The sequence below is a fragment of the Ailuropoda melanoleuca genome, chromosome 15, assembly GCF_002007445.2.
Source record: "Ailuropoda melanoleuca isolate Jingjing chromosome 15, ASM200744v2, whole genome shotgun sequence".
In the NCBI taxonomy this organism is placed as follows: Eukaryota; Metazoa; Chordata; class Mammalia; order Carnivora; family Ursidae; genus Ailuropoda; species Ailuropoda melanoleuca.
Window position 1 is genome coordinate 72,200,953 of NC_048232.1, and position 27,132 is coordinate 72,228,084.

Consider the following 27,132-nt stretch of genomic DNA (forward strand, 5'->3'; position numbering starts at 1 on the left):
GGGTGGAGGTCCACTGTGATAAAGGGATCAGAGTGGTACTTGGCCCATAGGAAGTTCCCACAAAACATGGACTATCAGTATTATTTTTATGAATAAACTGAAATCAATGTACATAGCTTTGGAAAAGAGTATTGCTAGGTAGTCTAATTGAAATTTCCATTTTAATCTCAAATTATTCATCTCTAAAGATTTTTTTTAAAGATTTTATTTGTTTATTTGACAGAGAGAACGAGAGAGCACAAGCAGGGGGAACAGCAGAGGGAGAGGGAGAAGCAGGCTCCCCGCCGAGCAGGGAGCTCGATCCGGACGTGGGGCTCAATCCCAGGACCCTGGGATCATGACCTGAGCTGAAGGCAGATGCTTAACCATCTGAGCCACCCAGGTGCCTTCTAAAGATTTTTTTTTTTAATTCAAGTGTATCCCCTGAAATCTAAAGAAAATTAAAAAGAAATTTTCAAATGAAATATGACTTTTTCTTCCCTTTAAAGAGTTTGGTCTCTTAAATATATTATATTATTCATGATTGTCAAATCTTCTTATCACTTTAGAAGTTGACTAGCTACAGAATCAAACATGAGAAAACTAAGAAAGGCCATTCATTCTGAAATACACTCATAATTAGATTCATTCTTAAGAAAAGAAACAACTCTTTGGACCATTTTTCAAAAGCCATGCATATTATGCCTATATTGTTTTTTAAAAAGACAGTATGTCGTGGTTATCAATTTTCAAAATCTCCAATAATTCAAAAAGATGAAAACAGTCAAATTTGCTCCTTTCTCCTACAAGAACTCAAGTCTTTTCTCTCCCACATACCAACATATATATTTATTCGTAGACCTACAGGTGTATTTCACTTTGTAAAATAAATGATCTATGCTTTTGGCCTTGCTCAAAGATGAATTTACTAAAAAACAAATAAAACTTAAGCTTTAAGCCCTTTCATCTGCAAAGGTCTTTCCCAGCCCATCTAACTAACAATATCCATAATTTTGTATTCTTTTCCTTAAAAAGGCCCCCTCAAAATGTATAACCTTCAGGGCCCATAGAAGTGGATCTGTTCCTTGTTATTTCCCATCACATTCACTACTTTGTTCTTTCAAATCCTCCACTCTTCAAAGTCAAGTTTAAATCCTGCCACAGGAAGCCTTCTGTGACAGCTCCAACTTGAATTGACTTCTCCCTTCTATAAGTTTCCACTGAGTTTATCCATTAGACAGCTCAAAATCCTTTCTCCACAACCCTCCAGGTTGAGTTTGGGAATTTGAATGTTTTTGTATACGATAGTGCATAAACTATGTATTATATAGTTTACTATGTATTTATAATGGTGCATAAATTATGTTTCATGTAACACTATCCATTAGGGTCCAAGGTAACACTCCATAATCATATAATTATGCATCTTTATCAAAATACATGACTATTCACACTAAGTGAGACATAACTACACATTGCCTTAATCCAGTTCGGGTCATAGCCGATGCCAAATGAGTTATAAAAGAATTTTCAATCTTCCAAGATTTTGGATTTCTGAATGTTGATTAAAGGATTATAGACCTTAACATCATCGTGTCATTATTTCATGTCTCACCCCTTAGGTTTTACTTGACCAAAACGGCTCTTCACCACTAAGTTATCAAGAATATCATGGGTGTTCATTAAATTCGATAGAATGAATGAATGAAAGAGCTGAGTCTTAGACCAGGGTGAGCTTGTCAAGGAAAAGGACAGTGTCCTTTTCAGTCAATATCCCCAACACCAAGGCCAGTGCCTGGCGCCTGGGGAATGGCCGATAAATGCGGTTGAGTGAATTCACACTTCTCAGATCTCTCCAAGAACTACGTAGGACAGGAAGCACCCAACAGACACTTTACAATTACTGATCCTGGTATCACTGACTTAAAAATCAGATTGATTCCCATAGGAGTGGGAAAACACAGGGTGGTGTGCATGGAGGAAGCAATAGGAGAGAAAGCCCAGACACAGGGACGAACTTGTGCAGAAGATCTGATGCAGCAGCTTCCATTTCACAACGACCTTGACCCATGTGGGAGGGATGCCACCCATCTTCGGATGCTGGAGTGTCTTTCTTAATGTCAATTCTTCTCCTGACAACAAACTCTTTCCTGGGTCCCTGTGTGACTTTGAATCCTTCACATCACATCTGTAGTTTACAAAAACGTTGCCTTATTCCGCCCCTATCTGGGTAGCTTGAGACTTTTGGAGAAAGTTGGACCAAAAGATGGCATGTGATGATAGAGACTGCCGTGGGCGTTCTGTGCTCTGAACTGAACTTTTCTAAATTGGAGGCTCTAAATGGAATGATTTGATAATTTCTCAGCAATGTACATTGTTTTTAATAAGGAATGTCTGCAAACATCTCTGCTGGCGGCAATCATCACTGCAGCAAATTGCTTTGTTTCTCTGTTTCGGTTTCTGCGTCAGTAAATGGGATACTACGGCTTACCCCACAGCACTGAGACAAGGTAAAGAATATAGCGTATAAAAGCTTCTCAGAGAGGGACGTGATGGGTCGCATGGTCACCAGAAAGAATACTTACTACTGTCAGCGTGAGCAGCCTTTGGATGCCAAGGCCCTAACTTAGCCCTGCATAGCCAGTGCTGATGTTCAGGGCAGTTATTGTTATTAGTCACAAAAGAATAACTTCCATTTGCATGTTCTCTTACTTTTCAAAATGCTTTGATGTGATAGAAAACTTAATTCCCAAATTCACCTTTGCAGTGAACAAAAGATGTCATCACCATTTCACAGTGAAGAAACTCCAGCCAAAAGATGGAGGGAGCCTAAGTTCAGGTCACATTTACCAGAATGCATTCTTGGTTCTTTGGATCTAGATGGACCCCAACACCTTAGCTCTTCCTTACTCCTCATTCTGTGACATCCCATCCCTTCCACAAGTCTGACGTCAGTGAGCTCCAGTGCTGCCTTGAAAAAGTGCTGCCATCTCTAATGGACCTCAAAACTATCTTCTCTACCCTTATTTTTGGAGCTTTCATTCACAGTGATGACGTGTCAGACAAAAAGAACTATTTGATAAGTTTCTGGCCCGACTTTGCTCTTCAAAGAGTTTAAACATATTATATGACGTCAACCCACAGTTACCAACTCCCATTCTGCACCTTGTCATCAGAAGGAAAGGGATCTATAAATAGACTTTCTATGCCTCCCTCACTTAGGCAGCGAGAGCATGGTGTATGGATTTATAGATGCTATCTGTATAAGTGGAATACACACAGAGACATACATACACATATGTCAGCTTTAATAATACAGTATATAATATACATTTATAATGAAATAAAATTGCATAACATATAATAATATAGTTTTTAAAGCTTATATGTGTGTATATGGGTGTCTCTACACATACATGTGTATCTTACAACTGCTAAAAATAAAGCTTCCTCCATCAGTGAAATAGACAAGAGTAATAATGAGTACTTCATAAAGCCATCATGAGAACTAAATGAATTAATATTTACTAACCATTTGGAATAGTCCCTAATACATAATGCACACTCAATAAATGTTATCTGTCATTGTAATTGCTTATTTTATATATTATAAAAGGAATCCTCATTTGTAAACATCATTCACTAGAGAGTGTGTTAAATACTTAGTTTCTTCAATGCATCCATTTAAAAAAATTATCAATATCTATTTGCCAATGCGGTTTTCAGAAAAACATTTTTTGGCTAAAGTGGCATATTATCTTCCTTAGAAGGCACTTACAGTATGCATAATAAATGTATCATAAGTCGAATCAGACACCCTTGAAGAAATATAAGCAAGTTGTAATTCAGAATCTTAGTAACAGTTATTTTATACATAGGACTTTATTCTATTCCTCAGTGAAAGTACTATAAATAAATATATATAATTTATATCTTAAAATTGATTCATCCTCAATTATGGCTGTTTAATTCAGCAGTGTTTTCAGAAATAATAGCACTGGGAAAGATTTAACTACATTCACATTGCTGTATTCATGACTAAGTTCTAATACAAAAGTGGTCATCATTCAGGAGAACCTGAATGGCCCCCTGACTCTCACAGTCACATTGGAAATGCTCCACATCCATCACTATCAAAACAGGGTCATGGCTGGACTGACTAACCTTCTCCCAACCAGGTGCACCCAAAAGGAGAAAAAATAACCATAACAGCTAGACATTCCTCCAAAGAAGAATGGGGTCCTGGAGGTACTTATTAAGGGTTACTTTCTTAGCTCTGATTCTTCTTTCTTCACTACCTTTGAAGAGAAATCCTTTGAACCCTACCAGTTTACATGAATTTTGGTATATTTAGAATAGAGTTGGAGCAAAGTTTTCTCACATTAGTTCCACAGGAACTAGTGCACAAGATATTGGCAGCTGTTATTTTTAAATATGTGTGTGTGTGTGTGTGTGTGTACCTCTAAATAAATAAATAAAAATCAGGATTTCCTGATCAAATAAAATTGATAAACACTAGGCTAAACAGAGTTCATCATTTTTTTATGATGTAATTTCTGGGGCTCCTTAATATATTCCTGTGACTCTCTTAGAGAGAGTTTGCTTGGACCACATCCCTCAGACATATCTATTTATAGACTCCCCATCTCATAAAGCATCTTTCTAATTCCAATGTTCCGTGGAACACACTTTGAGGAACTGCTTTAAAATATGGTATATTGGGGTGCCTGGGTGGGTTAAGCATCTGACTCTGGATTTTGGCTCAGGTCGTGATCTCAGGGTCCACGTTAGGCTCCACGCTGTGTTGGAGTCTGCTCAAGATTCTCTCTCCCTCTGCCCCTGCCCACCCTCCACCCCTGAACTCTCTCTCTCTAAAAAATAAAGAAATTTTTTAAAAGATAAAATATGGTATACCACATATTTCACATCTTTTGCTTATACCTCCTTTCTCCATTATGAATAGAATTGCTTCTTCTCTATCGTATTTTTAGTAAATTCACTATTTTGCACTTCCACAGATGAGAGAATAGATTTACTATATCGGAAACATTTCTTACTCCTGCAATTGACCATTACAGATTTCTGGTTAGTTGTTTTAAAATCACTTCAAGCAAAGCAATGATTTCTTTATCTGAAAAAAAATATCAGTGGTCCTAATTAATAAATAGGAAATTAAAATATCCTGGAATCAAAATTTCACATAAAGCCCTGAATTTATCCACACATTCTCTCCAACCAAATGGTATGAAGTTGAACTTGGGATTGTCATGTGCACTCTGGTAGCAGATGCTGCTATCCCCTTAGGGAAATACAGCACCACCCCTGATAACCTGCTTGCTCTATTACAATAAAATCGTGTTAATAAATAAATAATAAAAATAATCATAGTCTGGATGAGGGAATGCTCTAAAGCCTGGGAATTGTTTTTTGTTTGTTTGTTTGTTTGTTTTCCTTTAAAGTGCATTACCCCCTAGGGAATGCTCAGAAATCAAGTCAACCTCAAAGGACTAAACAGAGTTCTATGTGTTAAGCAGTTACGAGTTACGACATTTCATTCCTATTAAAACTTGAAGACTTAAATTTGGACTTGTAGACTTGGTGGTAAGTCTTGAATACGGGCATACTCTATGAATTCAAACTGAATGGGGGAAAATGCAGTAGGATTTATAAACTCCATTTATCAGACTCTCTGAATCAAGCCTGGGGGAAAAATCGCAAAGAACTTGAGTGCATAAGTACACATGGGTGTATCGGCCTCATTGAATCGTGTTTCTCTTTCAATGGTGAAAAAAAGAATACTACATTTAAAAAAAACATAAAATCATTTGATAAAGTCAGTTTCTGCATTAAAGCATGGTGAAATGTGCTGTCGAAACTACGTTAACTGAAGTAAAAAAATATTGCCTAAAATGGCCAATTTGATAGAATGTTACCTAAGGTTTATTCCAAAATAGGAAAACTCAGTATCTCTTTTGCATTAAACTGAGTTCCAAGTGTTTCAAGACCTCAGCGGAGCAGCCAGCTTCAGGTTTCTGACATAAAAACCCTAACACAGTCTGAAGAATTCCCCGAGGCACATCAGGAGTAATCAAATTTCATGTTAACTATTAAATTACAGACATTCAATTATGTTTTCCAAACCTCTATTTAGAGACTCAAAAGGCCCTTAGAAAACATCCTTAAACCAGAGCTCAAGTTGGCAAATGAGACCGTTTACCTGTGCGAGCAACACAAAGAGGGGTCCGATCCCCGCAGGCACATTGCGAAGTGGCACGCGATGTACCCCATCCCCATTGTGAGGCACAAATTCTTTGTGACACTGGGAGACACCGCAGAACAAAAATACTCTTAGAAATGCTTCAAAAGGAACATTTTTGGCTGCGATAGAGACTTTTGACATTATTTATTAGGTTCAAAACTGCTTCACAAAAGCCTAACAATGGTTCTGTGGAAACCCGTACATCTGAGGTCCTTTCTGTCGTGGGCAGGCATTGATTGGAAGATGGGCAGCGCCCGCGGACAATTCCCTCGCAGCGGTCAGTGTAAGTGAGCTTTCACCCCCGGCCTAGGAGAGGCCTGTGAACAAACCGTATGGAAACGCTGGGGTGGGCAGGCGGGGGGGGTGGGGGAGAAGAGCAAACCTTGATTAACTTCTTTGAAGGGAAATGGGTGGGAGTACTGGGGAGCAGAGGAAGGGGCGCTCCTGCCAGATTGCCGTGAAGGGAGGCGTCCTCCCTGGGCCCCCTTTTCCCCGGGGGTGGGGGATGAGGATGCTTGGGGAGCATCTCCGGTGCCATGGCAACCGCGCCTCCTCTGGCAGGACTCAGGGGCGCGCCCAGGGGCCGGCTTTGGAGATGGGGGTCTGCCTGAGCGCCTACTGGGGCTGCCTTCCTGTCCTCCATCTCCGGCTCCGGCTCCGAGGAGCTCCGGGGAACCCCCGACGAGGCCAAGGGGGTCTGGCTTCTCCTGCAGAGGCCGATGGCCGTGTAAGGCCTTGCTGCGGGACCTGGAAGGCAGACAAGGGAGGAGTGGCCCTGAAGCGTGCGGAATTTACCCGCCCCGCTGCGACTTGCAGAAAATCTCTGCTGATAACTGGATGTGTGAGAAATCAACATTTGCAGTGTGCTGAGAGAAAGAGAGAAAGAGAGAGAGAGAGAGAGAGAGATAGAGAGAGAGAGAGAGAGAAGCCCCGGACATTCATTCCCCTTGCGTGCTTTCCCGGCATTTCCTTAAGAAAATAAAATGCTATCTATTCCTTTCCTGTTGTTTAAAAGCACCCTCTCCAAAAAAATCATTTTTACAGACTCCTCATAAAACTTTTTATTTCAAGGAAAGCTGTCCGAAACGGCTCGAGAGAGAGGAAACAGAAGAATTGGTGATGAAAATAGGGCCACAAATTCTAAATCAGGGAAAAGTTTGAGTGGAAAATTAAGTGAAATGAGAGAGCAGGCAAAGCAAACGGATCCATAGCCCATGTAGATGTCCAACTGATCATTTAAAGACCCAAGAGGGAATATTCTGAAAGTTTTAGAAGTTTCAAACAGATGAAAATTAAAACAATGAAGGAATTAATCTGATCCAGGTCTATATACACACACACACTAATATTAATAGTCAGTTTGATGTTTTTCTTTATTTCCCCAGTCAAATAATTTTATGTAAAAGTTGAGATTTTTTTACAGTAATACAGCCAATACTGTAAAAGAATATATATATTCCACCCACATTTCCATATATATATATATATATATATATATATATTTCCTTATGTAAAGTTTTTCCCTGAGAAATTCTACCCATTGACCTATATAAAGTCTAATTCTTCAGTAGTAAATTAGGCCAATTTTTGTGCTTTAAATCACTTTCCACAAGTTTTAAAGGGCTTTGAATAGCATGTAGATATATAGAATATTTGGAGCAATCCACAGCATTCACATTTCAAAAATTATGCATGAGATTAAAAATGCACAGTACCTTCTTTACAGTGGGTGTCAAACAGCTAGTCCATATCTAGGCAATTCAATTAATTCATTACATACTATGCCTTGTATGTATTGGACATCTCTCACTATACACTCAACCTACCCAAGTCAAACGCTGAAAGACTTTTAGTGACTTTGATCTTTCAGTATAAAAATTATTTCCTGGAGATAAAGGTGGAATGGCATTTCAATATCTCCAGGTAAGTAAAAGCTTTCAGAACGCCAAACACTACTTTCTGAAAACTAGATGCTTAATAGCTGTTTGTGGATTTGGACTTGCAGCTGTGGCAGATGACCAATTCATTGCTATCAATGATCAGTGCAAGAGAATTCCGTAAGAGAACATGGATGTGGTTCTGGAATTTAGAGCCACAGAATATAACCTAGGCAGGTCAAGACGGGTCAAGGCTGTGCCATAAGAAAGAATAGGAATTCCTTCCCTGAATGCAATTCGGTAATGATGCATTTTGTAACAGACGCTCTTAGAGAGGGAGTGTGGTGTAATGGAATCAACAAGGCTTTGGTGTCAGACCATCGTAGATGCAAATCCTGGCACATCATCTGGCCTAAGCCTCTTTGTCCTTACCTGAACCCTGAGGATTGTATTACCTACTTCACAAGGTCACTAATAGGATTAAGTTTGTTCATTCATTTATTTGTTCATTTAGATTTGTCTGTTATATGCCTGCCAGTATTCTAGACACTGGCGATTCAGAGAAGCACAAAGCAGGCGATATCCCTGCACTTACAGAGCTCACATTCTAGTTGTGGCGAAAGGGGATCGGGATGGGAATGTAGATGACTAAAGAAGCAAATGAAGAACTGAGTAAGTGTCAGCTGGTAATAAACCCAAAGTGGAAAAATAATGCACACATAAGTGACAATTTCAAAAAAGACTTGAAGGAAGTGAAAAAGCAAACTAGTTAAGTATCTGAGAGAAGTGCATGCTTAAAGTAAAGCATCTAGTGCTCAATACCCAAGAGCTGTTATCGTCATATTTAAAATCAGCACAGTTCTACTCTGACCTGGAGTCGCAATGGAGGGCTTGAATCCTGGCTCCAGCCCTAAAGCTACAGAGTCTCCATGGGCTTCAGATTTTGCATCTAAAGGGTGGGAAGATAGCAGTTCCTGTCTCAGAGGATGGCCACGTGGATCAAAACTGAAGATGTATGTTCAGATTCTAGCACATGGCCTTATACATAGTAAGACAAAAAAAATGTTGACCAGCCAGTATCCTCAGCATCCCATCCTCAAGCCCGGCTTCCCAGAAATGAAGCGATCTCTGAATGAGCATCTTTGGTAGGAGGTCTATCAGCCCCTCCTCTGCCACATCCAGTCCAAGCAGGACATTCTCCTCTAGTTCAAAGAAAATTCTCCTTTGTATTGAATAAAAATCTGTTTCTTTCTTCTATTGGTCAATTCCAACAAACTGCATAAACATATGAAGTGAAATCTACCCAAAAAGTTTCCCAAAAAAAAGTTATATAAAATTAATCTAATCCTTCTACATGACAGTTCTAGAGCATCTGGAATATACATTGTTTACTCCCATTTTCTTACCTCCAGTCTGAACAACAGCACCATAAACACCACCGCCATCACCCCCACTGCTGTTTGGTCCCTGCTGTTTTCAGTGAACTTCATTTATATCAATCCTCTAATTACAACATCTCTTCAAGACAGTAATTGTCATTAGTTTGCAGATGAAAATACTGAGCTCAAAGAACATGTATAGGACTGATCATGGCTACAGAATTGAAATGGGAGAAGGTGGAGATTTGAGCCTAGGTGTCCCTGGTTTCAGAGCTTATTCCTTCTGGTCCATTTCCTTATTTTTACTCATCCCTCCTATGAGCAATTTGGAGACACTTTGTCATCATATACATTATCGTGTGCTATGAATTCACAGTTTCCTTACCTGTAAAATGGGGATAATGGCATTACCTGCCTAAAAGTGTTATGAAAGGGTTTCATAAAATAATGTGAAATGCTCAGCACACTGTCTGGCACATGGTGAGAGCTAATTAAATGAGAGCTGGATTGACCATGACAGCAATAATTGTCATTATCATTATTATCTGGTGCAATACCTGAATCATCACATTACTTGTCATCAAATCACACTTGTTCCCTCCTCCAATACAATACTTGGCAACAAGTAGACTTCCATTCAAGACTGACTGATATAGCTCTTATAGAACCTTCTAGAATAGGATCTGCCATTGAGCCAGTAATTTTACTGTTTATATGAAATTAAAAACAAAGTGTGACCAATTGAAGAGAGAAACAAAGAATTAAGAATCACGAAGTCAGGGCGCCTGGGTGGTGCAGTCAGTTAAGCATCTGACTCTTGGTTTCCACTCAGATCATGATCTCAGGTTCACATCAGGCTCTGAGCTCAGTGTGGAGTCTGCTTGAGATTCTCTCCCTCTGCTCCTCCCACTTGTGCTCTTTCTCTCTAAAATAATTAATTAAAAACAAAAACAAAACCCAAGAACCACAAAGTGATCCTTACCGAGTGGGGCAGAATCTCCCCTGGAATTGCGGGAGGGCGGGTTCTGAAGTCTCGCGTGCCTACTGATGTGCGTACCTGCAGCCTCCAGGTGCAAGGGAATGACTGACTGGGATCTAACAGGCTTTTTTGTCACGTGCTTTGCCAAAATGGGACTGCTCCAGGCCTCACTGGGTGCTCCTCTGGCTCTCCTAATTTCTCGTCTGACAGTGGGGATCACCAGGGTCCCATCGCATTCATTGCATGGTGACCGGGAGGAGCTGGATTCTCCATGGCTCTCTTCTTCCGAAGAAGCTACACTCACCACAGGAGACCTGGGGATGGTGTGCGGGTGGGCACAAAGCAGGCTTTCACACGCCACTGGAGTCTGAATCTTTCCTGGAGACACTGCGAAAGGGAAGCATGTTAGTTTAAAAGAATGCACTTCAGTATTACCTTCGAGTTTAATGGTAGGAAGAATGAAATCGAGCAATATGTGGATTATTTGTTTGTTTCACATTTCTGTACCAAGCAAACAGAAAAGACAGAGAAGCCAAGGACCTGAGAGCCTAAGTGGGAGAAATAGAGGAGGGAAAGGATATGGCAAGGGTGGTAGAAGGCTGGAAGTGCTTCTGTTGGAAGCACTGTGTGAAGGCCTAGACATGTTGGTCAATCAGTCCTCACACGAACTGTATCTGACAGATGCTATTATTACCTCCATTTTATAGGTCAGAAAGCTAGTTTGAGGTTAATGGGTTGAACTGTGTCCCCAAGAGGATATGTGGAAGTCCCAACCCTCTGCACCTGGGAATTATTTGGAAATAGGGTCTTTGCAGGTGCAATCAAGTTGAGGTTGTTAGAGTGAGGCCATAATCCAATATGACGAGCATACTTGTCGGAAGGAGAAACAGACATGGGCGCACAGAAGACCACCACGTGATGACGGAGGCAGGGACGGCTGTGTGGGATCTCCAAGCCAAGCTACGCCAAGGATTACGGCAACCAGCAGCAGCTCAAAAGAGGGTATGGAAGGAATTCTCCGTGAGAACCTCCAGAAGGCGTCAATCCTGCTGACACCTGGATTTCTGACTTCTGGCTGCCCGCACTGGGAGAAAACAATTTGGTTTTCAGCCATCCCATTTGTGATTCTTTATGACAGCAGTGCTAGGGAACAGGTATCCACAACAGTTCCTATTGTCCCACAGCAGTTATTAACAGCAGCCTTTTCATACTTAAAAAAAGAAAAAAAAAAGATGTTCGGATTTGGGGAGTAAAAGGTAGAAAAGTGGAAAAACCAGGAGGTGGGAAGTATGGAAGGGGAAGGGGAAGGGAATCTATTGCATGAGTTCTACTGTGTGTCAGAACGGTGCCAGGGTGCAAAAAGTCTTAGCAAGATTCCTATTCCCTGTGCTCCAGCTGTGGGCAAGGGGCAAAGAGGATGCTGGTCATGTTAGCGACCAGGACACACTCCTCCTAAACCACACCCTTGTCTGCAAAAGGAGGAATCAAAGCAAATGCCTCTGGAGGGTTTGCAGATAATAGAAATGAGACAAAGGGCCAAGGAAGGGTACCCTGGGAGTATATGTCCTGTCAACTGGGGCTAACCACTTCTCAGATCATGCCTTATATGTTGCCGTGAGGGCAGGTGGGCCCAGTGTAGACAGATTTTTCTGGATTCTCAGGAGAAGCAGAAATATATTTTTTATATATGTAAACACTTACCATTTTTCAATGTTGGTAACTCACTCAATTTTTGAAAAAACACAGCGTGAGCTCCACAAAACACATCTGCTCTCTGAATCACTACAGGCCATCAATTTGCATCTTTGGCCCACAGCCAGCCCTATAAAAGTCACAGTATCATTTGCGTCCCTTCATACCATCTTCATCTCAGAATATGATTTTATAAATATTCAGCTGGGCACCATGGGAATGCATGTGCAAGCTTTGTGCGTAAGCAAATTTTAGAGTTCTAGAAGTTTTGTCTACCTCCAACACTTTAGGAAGATTGAGCTTTGTTTTCATTTTAATTGATTGCCTCGTTTCATTTTAAGCCCAGAATTCGAAATGGTACACAAATGCACCAGGCTTTCCCAAATGCAAAGCAATAGCTAGAATCTTTCAGGACAGCAGCTCTGGGACTCTTGATCCCAAAGGAAAATCTATAGCATTAGAACCATCGCCATTTGATCTGCCCTTGTTCTATTGTTCAAACATCAAGGACAGGATGGAAGTTTCAAGGACACTTCACACACCTCCACATCCTAGAAGTTAGGAGTTGAAAGAGATCTCATAGATCATCTGAGGCTGACCCCACCACCCTCATCATCCACCTCTGCTTAAATACCTCCAGGAGCCTGTGGGGCGTCTGGGTGGCTCAATCGGTTAAACCTCTGCCTTCGGCTCAGGTCATGATCTCAGGGTCCTGGGATTGAGTCCTGCATCAGGCTCCCTCCTCTGCTGGGAGTCTGCTTCTCCCTCTCCCTCTGCCCCTCCCCCTGTTCGTGCTCTCTCTCCTTCTCTCAAATAAATAAAATCTTTTTTTAAAAAACACCTCTAGGAGCCTGAATCTCACTACCTCTGCAACAGAGATTTCCTTGATTATTAGAAGAGCAAATAAGTAAGTCCACAATAGCTAAATCATGGAAGGAGCCGAGATGCCCTTCAACGGATGACTGGATTAAGAAGCTGTGGTCCATATATACAATGGAATATTACTCCTATCAGAAAGAACAAATTCTCAACATTTGCTGCAATATGGACGGCACTGGAGGAGATAATGCTAAGTGAAATAAGTCAAGCAGAGAAAGACAATTATCATATGATTTCTCTCATCTATGGAACATAAGAACTAGGATGATGGGTAGGGGAAGAAAGGGATAAAGAAAGGGGGGTAATCAGAAGGGGGAATGAAGCATGAGAGACTATGGACTCTGAGAAACAAACTGAGGACTTCAGAGGGGAGGGGGGTGGGGGAATGGGATAGACTGGTGATGGGTAGTAAGGAGGGCACGTATAGCATGGTGCACTGGGTGTTATACGCAACTAATGAATCATTGAACTTTACATAGGAAACCGGGGATGTACTGTATGGTGACTAACATAATATAATAAAAAATCATTAAAAAAAAAGAAGAAGAAAAAAAGGGCAAATAAGTAACATTGTATTTGCAATATAAGAAGTATATTATATACATGGATATGTGTAATACTAAATATGGGGAATAATTATTAAAGCCTCCTTATATGGTGTTGGGACAGGTGGTGACTATGCTTATTTAGTTATTCAACCAATAATTATCGATCTCCTATCAGATACCAGGTACTACGCCAATGACAAAAGGTTACCCAGGCCAACAAAATGGATCATTTTGAGACTACATTGACCAATTGATTTACAGCAAAATGGTCATTAGTGCAGCAACCCAGAGCCTCTCAATCCCACAGACACTGGACAAGTCTTCATTTCAAAAACCAGCATTCTCTATCACTTTACAGCTTGTACACTCCTTTACATCTTATTTCTTTTCCCATCAGTAATCCCCCTTGAGTCTGACAACAACCCTTTTGCTTCCTCATTTTTCTGAGAAGAAAACTGAAGTCAGCTAGTCAGCACCTTGTCCACACCACTCACCATGCATCACAGAAGCTGGGGTGGGGACCCATGTCTTAGATGTTGAGGGTGTTTTGTTTTTCTCCCACACAGTCAATGCCGGCATTGCCAGAGCAAACTACGGGAACTGGTTTTGATGAAAGGAGGGATAGAAGTGTGCACAGGAACAGCTAACAAGCGGTGGCACCTGACCACAGCTCTGACACGGTCCTAGGGTCCATGCTTCGGGCCGTCGTCAATGCTATCAGCAGGGTTTCTGATGTGCCGAAGAAGAAAGGGCATCTGCCTATGGCCCAATGCCTGGAACTCGCCCCCATGAAAGCCCACATTCTTGTGGCTCCCCCAGCCACCCCTCCAACTTTTCTCACTAATCGAGGCCCTTGTTTTGTGGTGTGTTGTTTGCTAAAAAAAATTCTTCCCATTATCCCAGGTTTGCGAGTTCTTTTCATGTGTAGGCGACTCCGCCTGTCATCTTGCTCTCAGGTCTTCCATCTGTTGCTAATTTCATTAGAAGCAATATTGTGGCAGACAGGAGATTTCAAGGTACAGTAAAATAAGCCTCAGAGCTGAACGTGTTCCACAGAAGCAATTTATCTTTCTCTTGAGCAGCAAAATAGTTCATGGTAAGTCATGACAGATTCTGATTTATTCATTTTATTCATTTTCTAATCCTGTAACTCTTGCACTTTCCGCCCCTCCACGACACCAGCAGGCACGGTGCCGCACCCCTTTGCGCCTGTGCCCAGCAGCTACCCCTCAATATATAACTCCTATGCGTTTGCACCCCCCTCTGTCTCTTTGCTTCTTGGGCTTCTAACTAGCATGTTCATGTTATGGGAGGACCAGAGGCGACTGTCCTGGGAGGAGAACTAAAACCCAGAGACAATTTCCCAAAGCTCATTTGCCCTTGACGGTTGGCACGAATAGGAGCTAAAGCTAATTTATGTCATCTCCTGCATATAAAACCAAACGCAACCCTGAAACAGGTCTTTAATTAATGCTGAAAACTCCAACAACATACTCTTCAAAAGGATTCTTAAACCACACCATGGAGTTTAACAGAATCTGCCACTTTACACCATCTCTCCTGGCTGGGGAGTGAGAGTCCTTTGTGGGCCAGTGGGGTTGAGTCTACAGAAGGAGTCGATGATGCATCAAGCCCTGAGTAGTGGTAGAGCTTAAAGACCGAGTGTACAAGTCCTGCACGCAGACTCTTTGGCCCAAATCTCTTACCTCTTCCTGGTTGTGTTACTAGGACCAAGTTGCTCAAACACTCTCTTAGTTTCCTCGCTCATAAAATGTCAATAATCATAATACCTACCAGACAGGGTTCAAGTGCAGAGCAAATTAATAACAAGTGCTCAAAGCAGTGCCTGGCACACAGGAAGTACTCAGCAAGGCTTGGCTGTTATTATTATTGTTGTTGTTATTGAAAATGTTCCTTCCTCTCTCCCTCTATAGCTCCTGGATGGGCTCTTTCAGTGATAAGGACTCAAGCGGAAAACTCAAGTGCACGTGCGTGGTCGTTTTGTACAGCAGTTACAAGCTAGAGAGTCTGTGTGGCCCTGTCTCATCCGTAAAATGGGGATAATGATAACAAAAATGGGGGAAAATATAAGAAATGGACTTCCAGTTTTAGCTCCAACATGGAAACAGCTTGGAAATTGACATTCCTATCCTTGCAAAGAGAAAGAGCTAAATGAACTAAAAATCAATAACTTTATTTGGACCCATCAGAGACTGAATTCACAGGACAAACTGGCACTCTATAATCTGGACACAGGTGAACCCAAAGACTCAAACCAAGGTCTGTTTCCCTAGAGTAGAAGCCTCTGAAGCCGTAAACTGGTAGGATCATTTAAATGGTAATTTTGATGAATTGTTGGAGGCTAAGTGTAGAATAGCTTGAGAGCGAGAAAATCCTGGGGGCCACAGTTTTAGGGGGTCTGTATACGTATTTCAGTGGGTTTTGCCTTAGAAGAATCCCACTCACAGTCCCCCACCCTAGTTTCTCAAGCTGAGGATCTAAGAAAGATCCTTTCACAATTCTGACACAGAAAAGGGAAGAAGAGTCATTGTAAAATATGCCTAGAGCCCTCTCCATAGCAAAGGCATACATCTTATCATCACAACACTAGGTCCCTAGTGTATTACAGCTGAAAAAGCTGAAGACGAAGACAGAAAAGCCAAAGACAAAAGCAGGAACACTGAGGAAATATGAAGCCTCTAACACCTAGAGCTATAACAAACATTAAACACAACCCAACACCTAGCCAGATTCACATCAATACCCACCCCCCAAGCAAGGATCTGTTTATCTCAGTTCCTATTTCCTCATATATCAAGATTGCCCTTCCACAAAACATTATGAGGCATGCCAAAAAGCAAAAAGAAACAGTTGAAGAGACAAAGCAAAGCCTAAGAACCAGACTCAGATATGACACTGATGTTGGAATTATCAGAGGAGGCATTTAAAATAACTCTGATTAATATGCTTAGGGCTCTAATAGAGAAAGCACACAACAAGAAAGAGCACATAAGTAAGGTAAGCAGAGAGATGGAAACTCAAAGAATCAAAAAGAAATGCTACTTGATTTCACTTATATGTGGAATCCAACAAAGTTGAACACATAGAAGCAGAGAGCAGAATGCTAGTTACCAGGGGCAGGGAGGTGGGGGAAGTGGGAAGTTAGTCAAAGGTACAAAGTTGCAGTTATATAGGATGAATAAATCTAGAGATCTAATGTGCAGCATGGTAACTATAGTTAATAATAGTGTACTGAATCCTGGAAATTTGCTAAGAGGGTAGATTTCAGGTGCTGCCATCACACACCAGAAGAATGGTAACTATGTAAGGAGATGACATGTTAAATAGCTTTAGAGTAGTAATCATTTCACTATGTGTGTGTGTGTATCAAATCATCATGTTGTACCTTTAAATATATAGTTTTTATTAAAAAATGAAATACAATAAAAATACAACAAAAAAAGAAATACTATAAATAGAATACACTAACAAAATGAAGAATGTCTTCAGTGGGCTCCTCAGTACACTGGAAAGAATCAATGAGCATGAAGATAGGTCATTAAGGACTTCTGAACTAAAATGCAGAGAGAAAAGATTGGGGAGGGAAATTTTAAATTTAAAAATTTAAAAAACAGTATAGAACATACAAGAACTGTGGGACAATTTTATAAGATACAATATACACATCCTTTTTGGAAGAAGAAAAGAGAGAGAACGAGGCAGAAGAAATATTTGAAGTAATGATAGCTGAGAACTTTCAAAAATTAATGACAGACACCAAACCATAGATCCAGGCTGCTCAAAGAACATTAAGCAAGATAAATGACAAAAAGAAAAAAAAATGACATCTAGGCATATCATGTTCAAACTGCAGAAATCCAAACACAAAGAGAAGAACTTGAAAGAATCAGGGGTGGGGAGAGGCAGGGAGCACCTTTTAGAAGAATAAGGATAAGAATTAAAGGGGATTTCTCATCAGAAACAGCAACCAGGAAGAGAATGGAATGAAATAGTTACAAAGTATTGGAAGAAAAAAACCAAAAACACCAGCCTTGAGTTCTATATCCAGCAAAATTACACTTCAACACTTATGGAGAAATACTTTCTCAAATAATAGTAAAAAAGTGGAGAGGGGCACCTGGGTGGTTCAGTCGGCTAAGCGTCTGCCTCCACCTCAGGTCATGATCCCAGGGGTCCTGGGATCAAACCCTGAGTTGAGCTCCCTGCTCAGTGAGGAGTCTGCTTCTCCCTGCTTCTGCCCCCGCCCCCCCCCTCCGCTGGTTCTCTCTCTCTCTCTTTCTCAAATAAATAAAATCTTTTCAAAAATTGGAGAAAATTTATTGTCCACAGACCGTCCTTACAACAAATGTTAAAACAAGTTCTCAAGGAGAAGGAAAATAATAGAGGTCATAAATTCAGATCTACCTAAAGTAAGGAAGAACTCAGAGAGGAATAAGTAAAATCTTTAATTTTTTAATTTTTAATCTGAGAGGTAACTGCTTCTAAAAGAAGCCTACTCCTCCATTTCATTCCCAAATGGCCTCCTGACCTCCATCATGTCTCCGTTCCCTGATCTATTTTTATTCAACATAGTATAATAATATTTTATATATCTAATCATTTACAAGTTTATGCCAATATTCCTGGCTAGAAATGCAAGCTCTATGAGGGCAAGTACCAACTCTCAATCATTCTCCACAGTATCTCAAACACTAGGTGGGAAGTTCATGCTCAGAAACTTCTCTTGGAAAAAACAAATGAATGAATCTCTCACCTCTCCGATGGATGCTCTTTGGCATTATAACATCACCTTTATCCATGTGCACATCGCCCTGTATCCTCCCTTTCTGCAGATTTGTCTGAGAGTAACCACTTCCCTTTTCTTTCCTTTGGGATTGGTCCACACTGCTCAGTTCACCACAGTCACCACCCAGCTCTAGTGCCTTATCCCCTACCAAAAAGGGCAAACAAGTTTCGTCTCAAGCACCAGAAGCCCAAATTGGAGGTGGCATTGATTTTTAAAGAGGAGTTCCACAGCTGTGTCTTGGTTCATGGGGAAGTTGCTGATGTCTACCATGGGTATAGGAGAATGAAGTGGTCACTAAAAGAGCAGGCACCTGTCACAGCTCAGATACTCTGGAAAGTGTGAGGGTCCTGTCCCTGCCTTCTGCAACAGGGGTGTTTCTTCTGATATCATTCTAGTAAAAGGACACACAGAGTCAGCCTCTCACTGCACATCAGAAGGTAACTGAAGAGCATTCAAACATACCTCACTGTCCTCCCATGATACCACCTCTTCCCCATCATACATCAGCCTTACTCAGTTTTAAGTACACAGAATTGCAGAAACTTTCCAGTCTAGGGACATAAAAGTGGATTGGATCTGTAGTTAGACTATAGATTCTTTCAAACACAGAGTATAATTTGAGAACCAGCACACTCGATTTCTAGTGGATTCATTGAATGAACGTTTCCAGACCCTGGTTTCCTCATCTATAGATGAAATACTATGATCTCTTAATTATTCTCCAGCCCTATTCTCCAGGCCTCCAGTCCTGTGAGTCTCTGAGTTTTTTTAATTACACTGAACACTTTTTTTCTTGATTTATTTTTGGAACATTAGGTTACCAGATGAAATTGCTATTTTGTAGGACAAAAATGGTCAAATATGGGCAATTTCATATTTTACAATTTAATACGCCTAGAAGAGTACGCATGACATATACACATAGTTTAAAGAAAACAAATAGCCACAGACCAACCCAATTTCAATACATAAATATCCACTACTTATTCATCCATTGTCTTATTGATGGGTATGTGGGTGGAGTCCAGTTTTGTTGTTTTATATCACAAGACTGCTGCGAACATTTTTGCACACGGCTCCTGCTGCCTGTACACTAGTTTCTCTAGAAGTGGCAGAGCCAAGTCACTGGGTGTGCATATCTTCCGCCTCATTATACAATAGCCACTGTTTTCCAAGTGTTTTTACCAATTTACACTCCACCGGCAGCGTATAAGGCTTCTTACTGTCCCACAGCCTTGCCAACACTTGCTATTCCTTGATTAGGTTTCTCAATCTTTACCATCCTGGCGAGTATGAAAGAGTTCTGCTACTGCACCTTTAATCTGTACATTTTCCTGTTAAATAATGAGCTCGAGCATCTCCCTTCTCACCAAATCTTTCATCTGAACTGCTTACAAGCTTTAGAATCATGGGTTGAGTTTCAGCCTCTTTTCCTTCTCCTGCCCCTTCATAGTCTAACCAGCTGGTGAATAGTGACATTCGCCCTGGAGGACACAGTGGGAAGCACTTGGATAATCCACCAAGTTGATAACCTGCGTCTAAATAAATAACCAGGAGTTGACCCTCAGGGATTGTACTCACGCCATTCAACTGCCATGACCCAGTATAATATTTCATGTCTTTCTAAAACTCCGGCCCCACAGTATTTTGCATGCAACTAAGGACTTGGACAATTCTTTCATCTGAGTGTAGCCTATTTCAGCCACGGCTTACTTGAGACACAAAGGCTTGTGCTACCTGCCTGTGCTATCACTCCAGATGGCACCTTAACTTTCTTGCATGAAATGTGCTTCACATCTCTCACCCTTCCCCCGAAGGACGTGAAGTTTCCCAATGACCCTTTTAAAATGTGATACTAAGACTGGAAAACATTTTTAATCACACTATTCAATAGCACATGTTCAGGAAAGCAACCCTTCATGATAGGTATTCTGTTAAAATAAATAAATAAATAAAGCAAAAGTGTTTTCCCCGCAAGCTAGAGAATGCAACAGAAAGGTGGATCTTTCTTAAATGATTCTGTGAATAAATGATTCTGATTCTGACAAACAAAATGAAGAAGGGTGGAAAAAAAAGTCACACATAGAATCAGGAACAATTGAAAGATGAATCCAGGCTACCCCTAACCCCGGCCTTTGTTGAAGGGATCACCAGAGATCTACGTAGATATTATTTTGAAATTTAGAGCTTCAACTTGTATGAACATGAATGCCCATGCTGAGTTTCTGCGTGCCTCTGTGAAACTGCAAAAAGAACCCGACAGACCCTATTCTTGCATTAAAGCAACACACTGTGGAAAGCCTGAAAATAAACCATCTATGCTTGATTAATTAGGTTTGTAAGTATTGTTTCAGAACCAAACAATATTTCTAAAGATTTCAATAGTTCAAAGATTGCCCTATGGCCGTCTGGCCAATACATCTTCCAACACACGCAGTTTACAAGCATTTTTCTTCCCAATATGTTGTCTTTGGTTGGTGCGACATTGTCTGAGCGCAGGGCTATTTGGGTCATAGTGGTTTTCTCCCCTGCACAGCAGTGGTGCTGAGCACAGCACTTTGACCATACATCTTCCATGTCATTTCCATCAAAGGCACATGATACTTCCTGGTGACCAATCAGGAGTGGTCCAGCATCCTAACACAGGGCATATTGGCAAACCAAGCTTTCTTAATGACAGCCATTGTTTGAGGCCAACAAAAGGGAGGTCCTGAATATTAACATGTGGCCTTGTGTAAAGGTCACCAGTATGGCACATCCATCATATTTCACAACCGAGAAAGAGAACTTTCTAAGTTCTGTCAGAACCTACTGTTGTCCAAATAAATGTATTAGCCTGACGGCTGACACCAACGAGGCAAATGATCTTGAGTGATGATCTCCTCTTTTAACAAATACCCTTTCACTTCTTTGAATCAGCAGCAGACATTATGGTGAGAGATCATCTTGAAGGAATATACCTCGAGGCCATAGGGGGTTAGAATAACCAGGAAACCCAATTAAAATATTAATTTAATAACATGTAATCATTAGACCAAATGGCATCTCCTCTTGACAGGAATAACCTTCCACATTGAAAAGAGAAATCGCTTATTTTAACATCTCAGAGCCTCGAATGGTCCTCTTAATAGTAAAGACCAACAAGCCCATGAAATTTCTATCAGTGAGATTTAATACAGTTGGTACAAAAGAACTCAAAGATCTATGTCTATTGATAACACTGAGTCTTGGGTAAAGGCTATCCAAAGTGAAGTATGATGGCAGAATTGAACAAAGCTAAATTGTATCCCATGTATTTATTACTAAACCCAGGAGCAGATGGCAAGCTTCCTTATTTGACAGTCTTGGTCAGAACCAGTTCTATGTTCGATATTAGAAATACAGGGTTCTGGTTATTAAGCACCATCTTGAAAAGAAGTTAGAATTTATTTCAACTTAAGAGATCTGAAAAGAATATAAGCATGAGAAAGATTAGTGAATAAGCATGTATCCCTCAGCTGGGTCACTCTGACCTCAGTCATAGTCATGGTGTGGCTCAGGAAGGAAGAGACGAGAAATGGAAAGAGAAAGAAGAGAGAGTTGTTTTTAGTTCCACAGGCTTTCAATACTATCTCCTGACATCCAGACATTTTCTATGTGGCATATCTTCCACAGTCCCTGTTCCTCTGACCAATTTCTCCTCCTCTCCTTTTCTTGTTCTTTTCCCTAAACTCTGAACTGCTTAGCTCCCTCTCTGCATGTTCTCATAGTTCCTTGGACTTGCTTTATCATAACAATCAACACTTGAAATTGCTTATCGAATTATCCTGTCTTCAAAATTAGTCCAAGCTCCATGAGGAGAGAGACAGAATATGTCAATTTCATCATCGTAGGTACTCCATAAATTTTTGTACATAAATAGTAATTTTCAATAATAAATCAGGATCAAAGTCTCAATTCATCAGCTCTTGACCTATAATAAGTTTCTGTTAAGTAAAAGAAATTCTCAGACACGTTAAGGAAGGATTCAGCATTGGAACAATTTACTTTTATTGTACTATAGACAAGACACCAACTAACTACAATACAGCCTCACAAATTCATATTCTATTATTTCATAACAAGGCATAACCAGATAAAGGATAAAAGGAAGCCAACTTTTGAATTATCTGTGAAAAGGGCATTTTTTAGGCAAAATAATTGTGTGCATAATATATCAGGAAGGTGTTTTGAAACACTCAGCCACTTGCCTTGGCATTGAGTCCTCTTTCCATCCCTGTACATTGAATCCACTTAGAACACTCTCCAAGTGGAATGTTGACTACCTGTCTACATCCTATTAGTCTTCAAGGACCAGGGTAAGTACCACTCGTTTTATGAAACCTTCCCCTGCTGCCCATGTTCACAGCACTTTGCCAAAACTCAGGGTAAGTGGTTCTAGTTCTTCCTGTATTCTCACTGGACACTAACCACATCGTAACTAAAAATCTTAGATGAGGGGCGCCTGGGTGGCACAGTGGTTGGGCATCTGCCTTCGGCTCAGGGCGTGATCCCGGTGTTATGGGATCGAGCCCCACATCAGGCTCTTACACTATGAGCCTGCTTCTTCCTCTCCCACTCCCCCTGCTTGTGTTCCCTCTCTCACTGGCTGTCTCTATCTCTGTCAAATAAATAATAAAAAAATCTTTAAAAAAAAAATCTTAGATGAGAGGGCACCTGGGTGGCTCTGTCGGTTAAGCATTCAACTCTTGAATTCAGCGTGGGTCATGATCTCAGGGCTGTGAGATCAAGCCCTGGGTCAGTCTCCACACTAGGCATGGAGCCTGCTTAAGATTCTTTCTCTCCTTCTGCCCCTCCCCCACCTCTCCCTCTTAAAAAAAAAAAAACAAATAAAAATAAAAATAGTTTTTTAAAATGTCTTAGGTGAGTATTTTTTTAACAAAAAAAAATTTTGTAAATCATTTGAGGAAAGAATCTGCATTTTTGTACTTCTCTGAATTCAGCCCAGTGTCTAGCATGTTACACTCTGTGAGAGGTCAGGAATGTTTTCTAAATAAATGCATTAACATACAAAAGTAACCATTCGAAGTATTTTAGCAAATTTTAAAAAAAAATTAAAAAAAGAATTTCTTTTGTCAATGCTTTATTAAACTTTAGTAATCATGTTTTATTCTGTCTGCACACACACACACACACACACACACACACACAGTTTCTTCAGGCCAATGATCCTATGACTCAAAGTGGTTTAAAGGAGAGTTTCCTTATTATTAAATTCTTCCTTTCAGCTACAATGGGAAAATCATCCAAGATGGTAACACTCCCAGTACACAGTTTTGTGCAACTGACTCAAGCTCAGATTCTTTCCATATATTTTTGTTCTTAGGACCTAAGACACAACATCTCTATTTCTTTCCAGAAAGATGCTCTGAAATATGAGCTGTGAATTATTGGAGACCATGTTTTCAGTCTTCATTGAAGAAGCTACTCTGAGGAAATAAAGGTAACATGCAGGAAGAATGAAGGGGCACAAGATGGAGGGTCCTAGAGGCTCTCATAGTTCCTGGTTCAGATAATCCCTGAGGCCTCAGCCCAAATTCCATTTACTTTAGATAAATAAAATCAATGTAATTCAGATTGATATCCATGATGTCTACTCAAAATAACTTTAATAAGACTAGTCAATATATTTTTTAAAGATTTTATTTATTTATTTATTTATTTATTTATTTATTTATTTGAAAGACAGAGAGAAGGGGGGCAGGTCAAAGGAAGACAGAGAAGCAGACTCCCCACAAGCAGGGAGCCCAGCACAAGGCTCAACCCCAGAGCCCCAGGATCATAACCTGAGCCAAAGGCAGACGCTTAACCGACTGAACCACCCAAGTGCCTCAAAACTAGTGAATATTATTGTATTATATAAACTGTAACTGCACTTTTTTTTAAGTTCGAATTGGTCTCACCACAAGTGTCTAAATTCCTAAGAATGCTATTAGGCTCATCTGCTATTTCTCTTAAGTAAATGGAGTGGCTTATAACAAAGTTACTTAGATAAGTAATGAAGACTTTTCATCCTCATAAATATGGTGAAATTTATTACCAACTCTTAATAAATTCAAAAGACAAGAATGAAAATGACAAGGCACCAAGTAACAATATGCATAATTTCACATTTGTCATTGGAAATATTACAATTATGCATCATAAAAAAATAAAATATTGCAGAATTCTGGTCGATCTGTTTCACTCTAGGATGATAAAGAAATAGGTTTAGAAAAGCTAAGGGACTTGTCTAGGTTGTCCAACTCTTCATCGGTAAAAGAACCTTCTAGGCTTGACTTAAAGTGCTGAACGCCATGTCTAGCTCCGCATAGGTACACCTAACCATTAGTTCTTCTCCAGCTCTTCCCCCCCCCCCCGGATTCTGGCCTTTATCCACCACATCACTCCTGAATACTGTAGGGATTCCTGAGGCTGAATTCTGCAACCTCCCTTTCTGACTTAGGGCAACCCCTTATCCTCTCTGCCTCTGTTTCTCATCAGAAGGAAAGAAATAGTTACTATGTTCATCCAACAAAAAGGAAATTAATGGTTGATTAGATGCCTGTTCAACACACTGAGGATGAAAACCAGTCTTCATGGTGAATTATTGAATTAGGGGGCCAACTTACAGTGAGGCTGTGTCTACACAAAGCCAAACATCCAGTCAATTCAGCCAAAAAAAAAAAAATAGTTTAGCGGCAGGAAAAATGAAATTAGTTGATCAGGACTGTGCAGAGAAAGTAAAATGAGAAACGAATGGCACTGCAATGGCATGGTAAATGTTCTGGCAGAATTTACAAACTTAAAGGAGAGAAAAGTAAGAATGAGACTTTTGATGCTGTCAGAAAAATAAAAAGGTCTTACTGAGCAAACAAAAACAGACTCCTTCATTTTGTTATTCTGTTCCCGTTTCCTTCTATTGCATTTTCTGCATTCAAATTTAAGATGGAAATCGCGAAAAAACAAAGCCAGTATCCAAAAATTTGAGTCACACCCTAGCCCAGGATATTAAAAAGGAATGCTTTCCTACAGTTAGGGCAGCATAGGACATATTATGATGCAAGCATTAAACATCACTTAGTTTCATATTTGGTGAATTAAATCTTCCCTTCATTCTCTGCAGGGCATGAAGGATATTGAGATGCATATTATCGATGGCGAATTCTAAATCACAAAACTCATTTGATGTTCACACTGATTTTCCCAAGTCATTTTTAACACCATGGCAAAAATCAGAAAATCCCCGGTAAATTGTGCGATTTCTGTTGGTTGACTCTTTAGATAGTAATCATGGACTAGCATTAACGGTGAATATGAACTGTGCTTTTAGGAGATGCCATTCAAATGTCCCGGGTAGTGTTTTTTGGAATGATGTTTCCATTATGAGCCCCGTGTTATTATTATGCTCTAATCCGTAGATCCCCTAAGCTCTGAAGAGGCTCTAAAACGGCACGAAGTTTTCATAACTATTTCATAACTATTGATTATTAAGTAAGGTAGGAGGAGAGATCACTTATGAGCAATTTATCCCTTCATTAAGAATGAAATACAATTAATGAAAATTGTCGGTCTTAATTAATAACTTACTCATTTAACTCTCCCCCTAACCCTAAGAGAATTAGCCCCAGGAGCTAGACAAAGCAAGCATTCTTCAAGACAAATTGGAGAGTACAGTTTTGTGAACTGAGTCCTGAACCCCAGGAATGAACACTTGCAGCTGCGACATGAACTGTTTTCTGTTACCTTAAATGCTGCCGGGCCATATGGAGCATTTCTGGGGACCTTCTATTTTAAAACGTTCTGTTCATATTTTATGCTTTTCCATATGTCTCATCCTTACTTCAGAGTTTCTATTCATTTCCATAAAAATAAGATCTTTGTTTTACAAGAGTTCATTTTTCTCTCTCCCCTCCTCCCTATTATGGCCACAAACCTTCACTTGGGTTATTACAGCCACTCTAGGACCAGCTGATTGTGGCAAGATGAATAGCGAATTATTTGAAAGAAAAACAGCAGTAGCAGATGATCGTGGGGCTGCCGAGCTCCTGTTTTCTTTGCTCATTCCAACCGACGCGGGATGCAGGCGAATGAGCCTGACGCTGGGGTTGAACTGCTTCAGAATGAATAAAATGTTGACAGAAATCCTCGCTGAAACCCTGAAGGAAGAGCTGAAGGAAGATATCATTTGGTGAACCGAAAATTAACCAAAACGCGCTTTCCGAAAAAGGGAGCTCCCTGTAGTTTGGGGTTGACTTCGAGCAATTATCCAAACAAAACAGTTGGCGCCTGTGTTGGCGACAAAATAGTGTTTGCATAACGTGGAAGGAGAAGACAAATGTGCATGAAAATTAAATTTAGGCCTCTGGGACTCCCCTTTTGGGGCCATAGAAGAGCTGATTACATGTTCACAGCTGGAATTGGTGTTGGCAGGCGGGCCTCATTCATGGGCAGAGGGAGGGACTCCCTCTTTGAGCCTCGCTCCTGTGGCAAAACAAGAAAGGCAGCGTTAAAAGCATCTGATGTTTACAGACCTCGAGGCCTGTGGCCCCGAGCTGTTCGGAGCTGGCATCAAACCAGAGCGTTCTCCCCTGAGGACTCAGTATGCAGCCCAAGGAGCATGTGGCTGCTGGAGCATAGGTTCTCCCCCCCCACCCCCCATCCCACTCTCTCATGCACCCAGACTGCTGTTGGCAACCCTTCCATTTAGAAGGC

General features: G+C 40.6%; 1 protein-coding gene across 1 annotated transcript in view; it reads right to left on the minus strand.

Annotated features, from left to right (window-relative positions):
- Positions 1-6,457: 6,457 nt before the first annotated feature.
- C15H12orf42 (chromosome 15 C12orf42 homolog) overlaps positions 6,458-27,132 on the minus strand; it is a 148,939-nt gene continuing 128,264 nt past the window's right edge. The window contains exons 5-7 of the mRNA XM_034643408.1: positions 10,477-10,860; positions 6,858-6,985; positions 6,458-6,555 (exon numbers count right to left, since the gene is read on the minus strand). Coding sequence (XP_034499299.1) covers positions 6,517-6,555; positions 6,858-6,985; positions 10,477-10,860 — 551 coding nt within the window. The 3' untranslated portion in view covers positions 6,458-6,516. The remainder of the gene's footprint in view (positions 6,556-6,857; positions 6,986-10,476; positions 10,861-27,132) is intronic.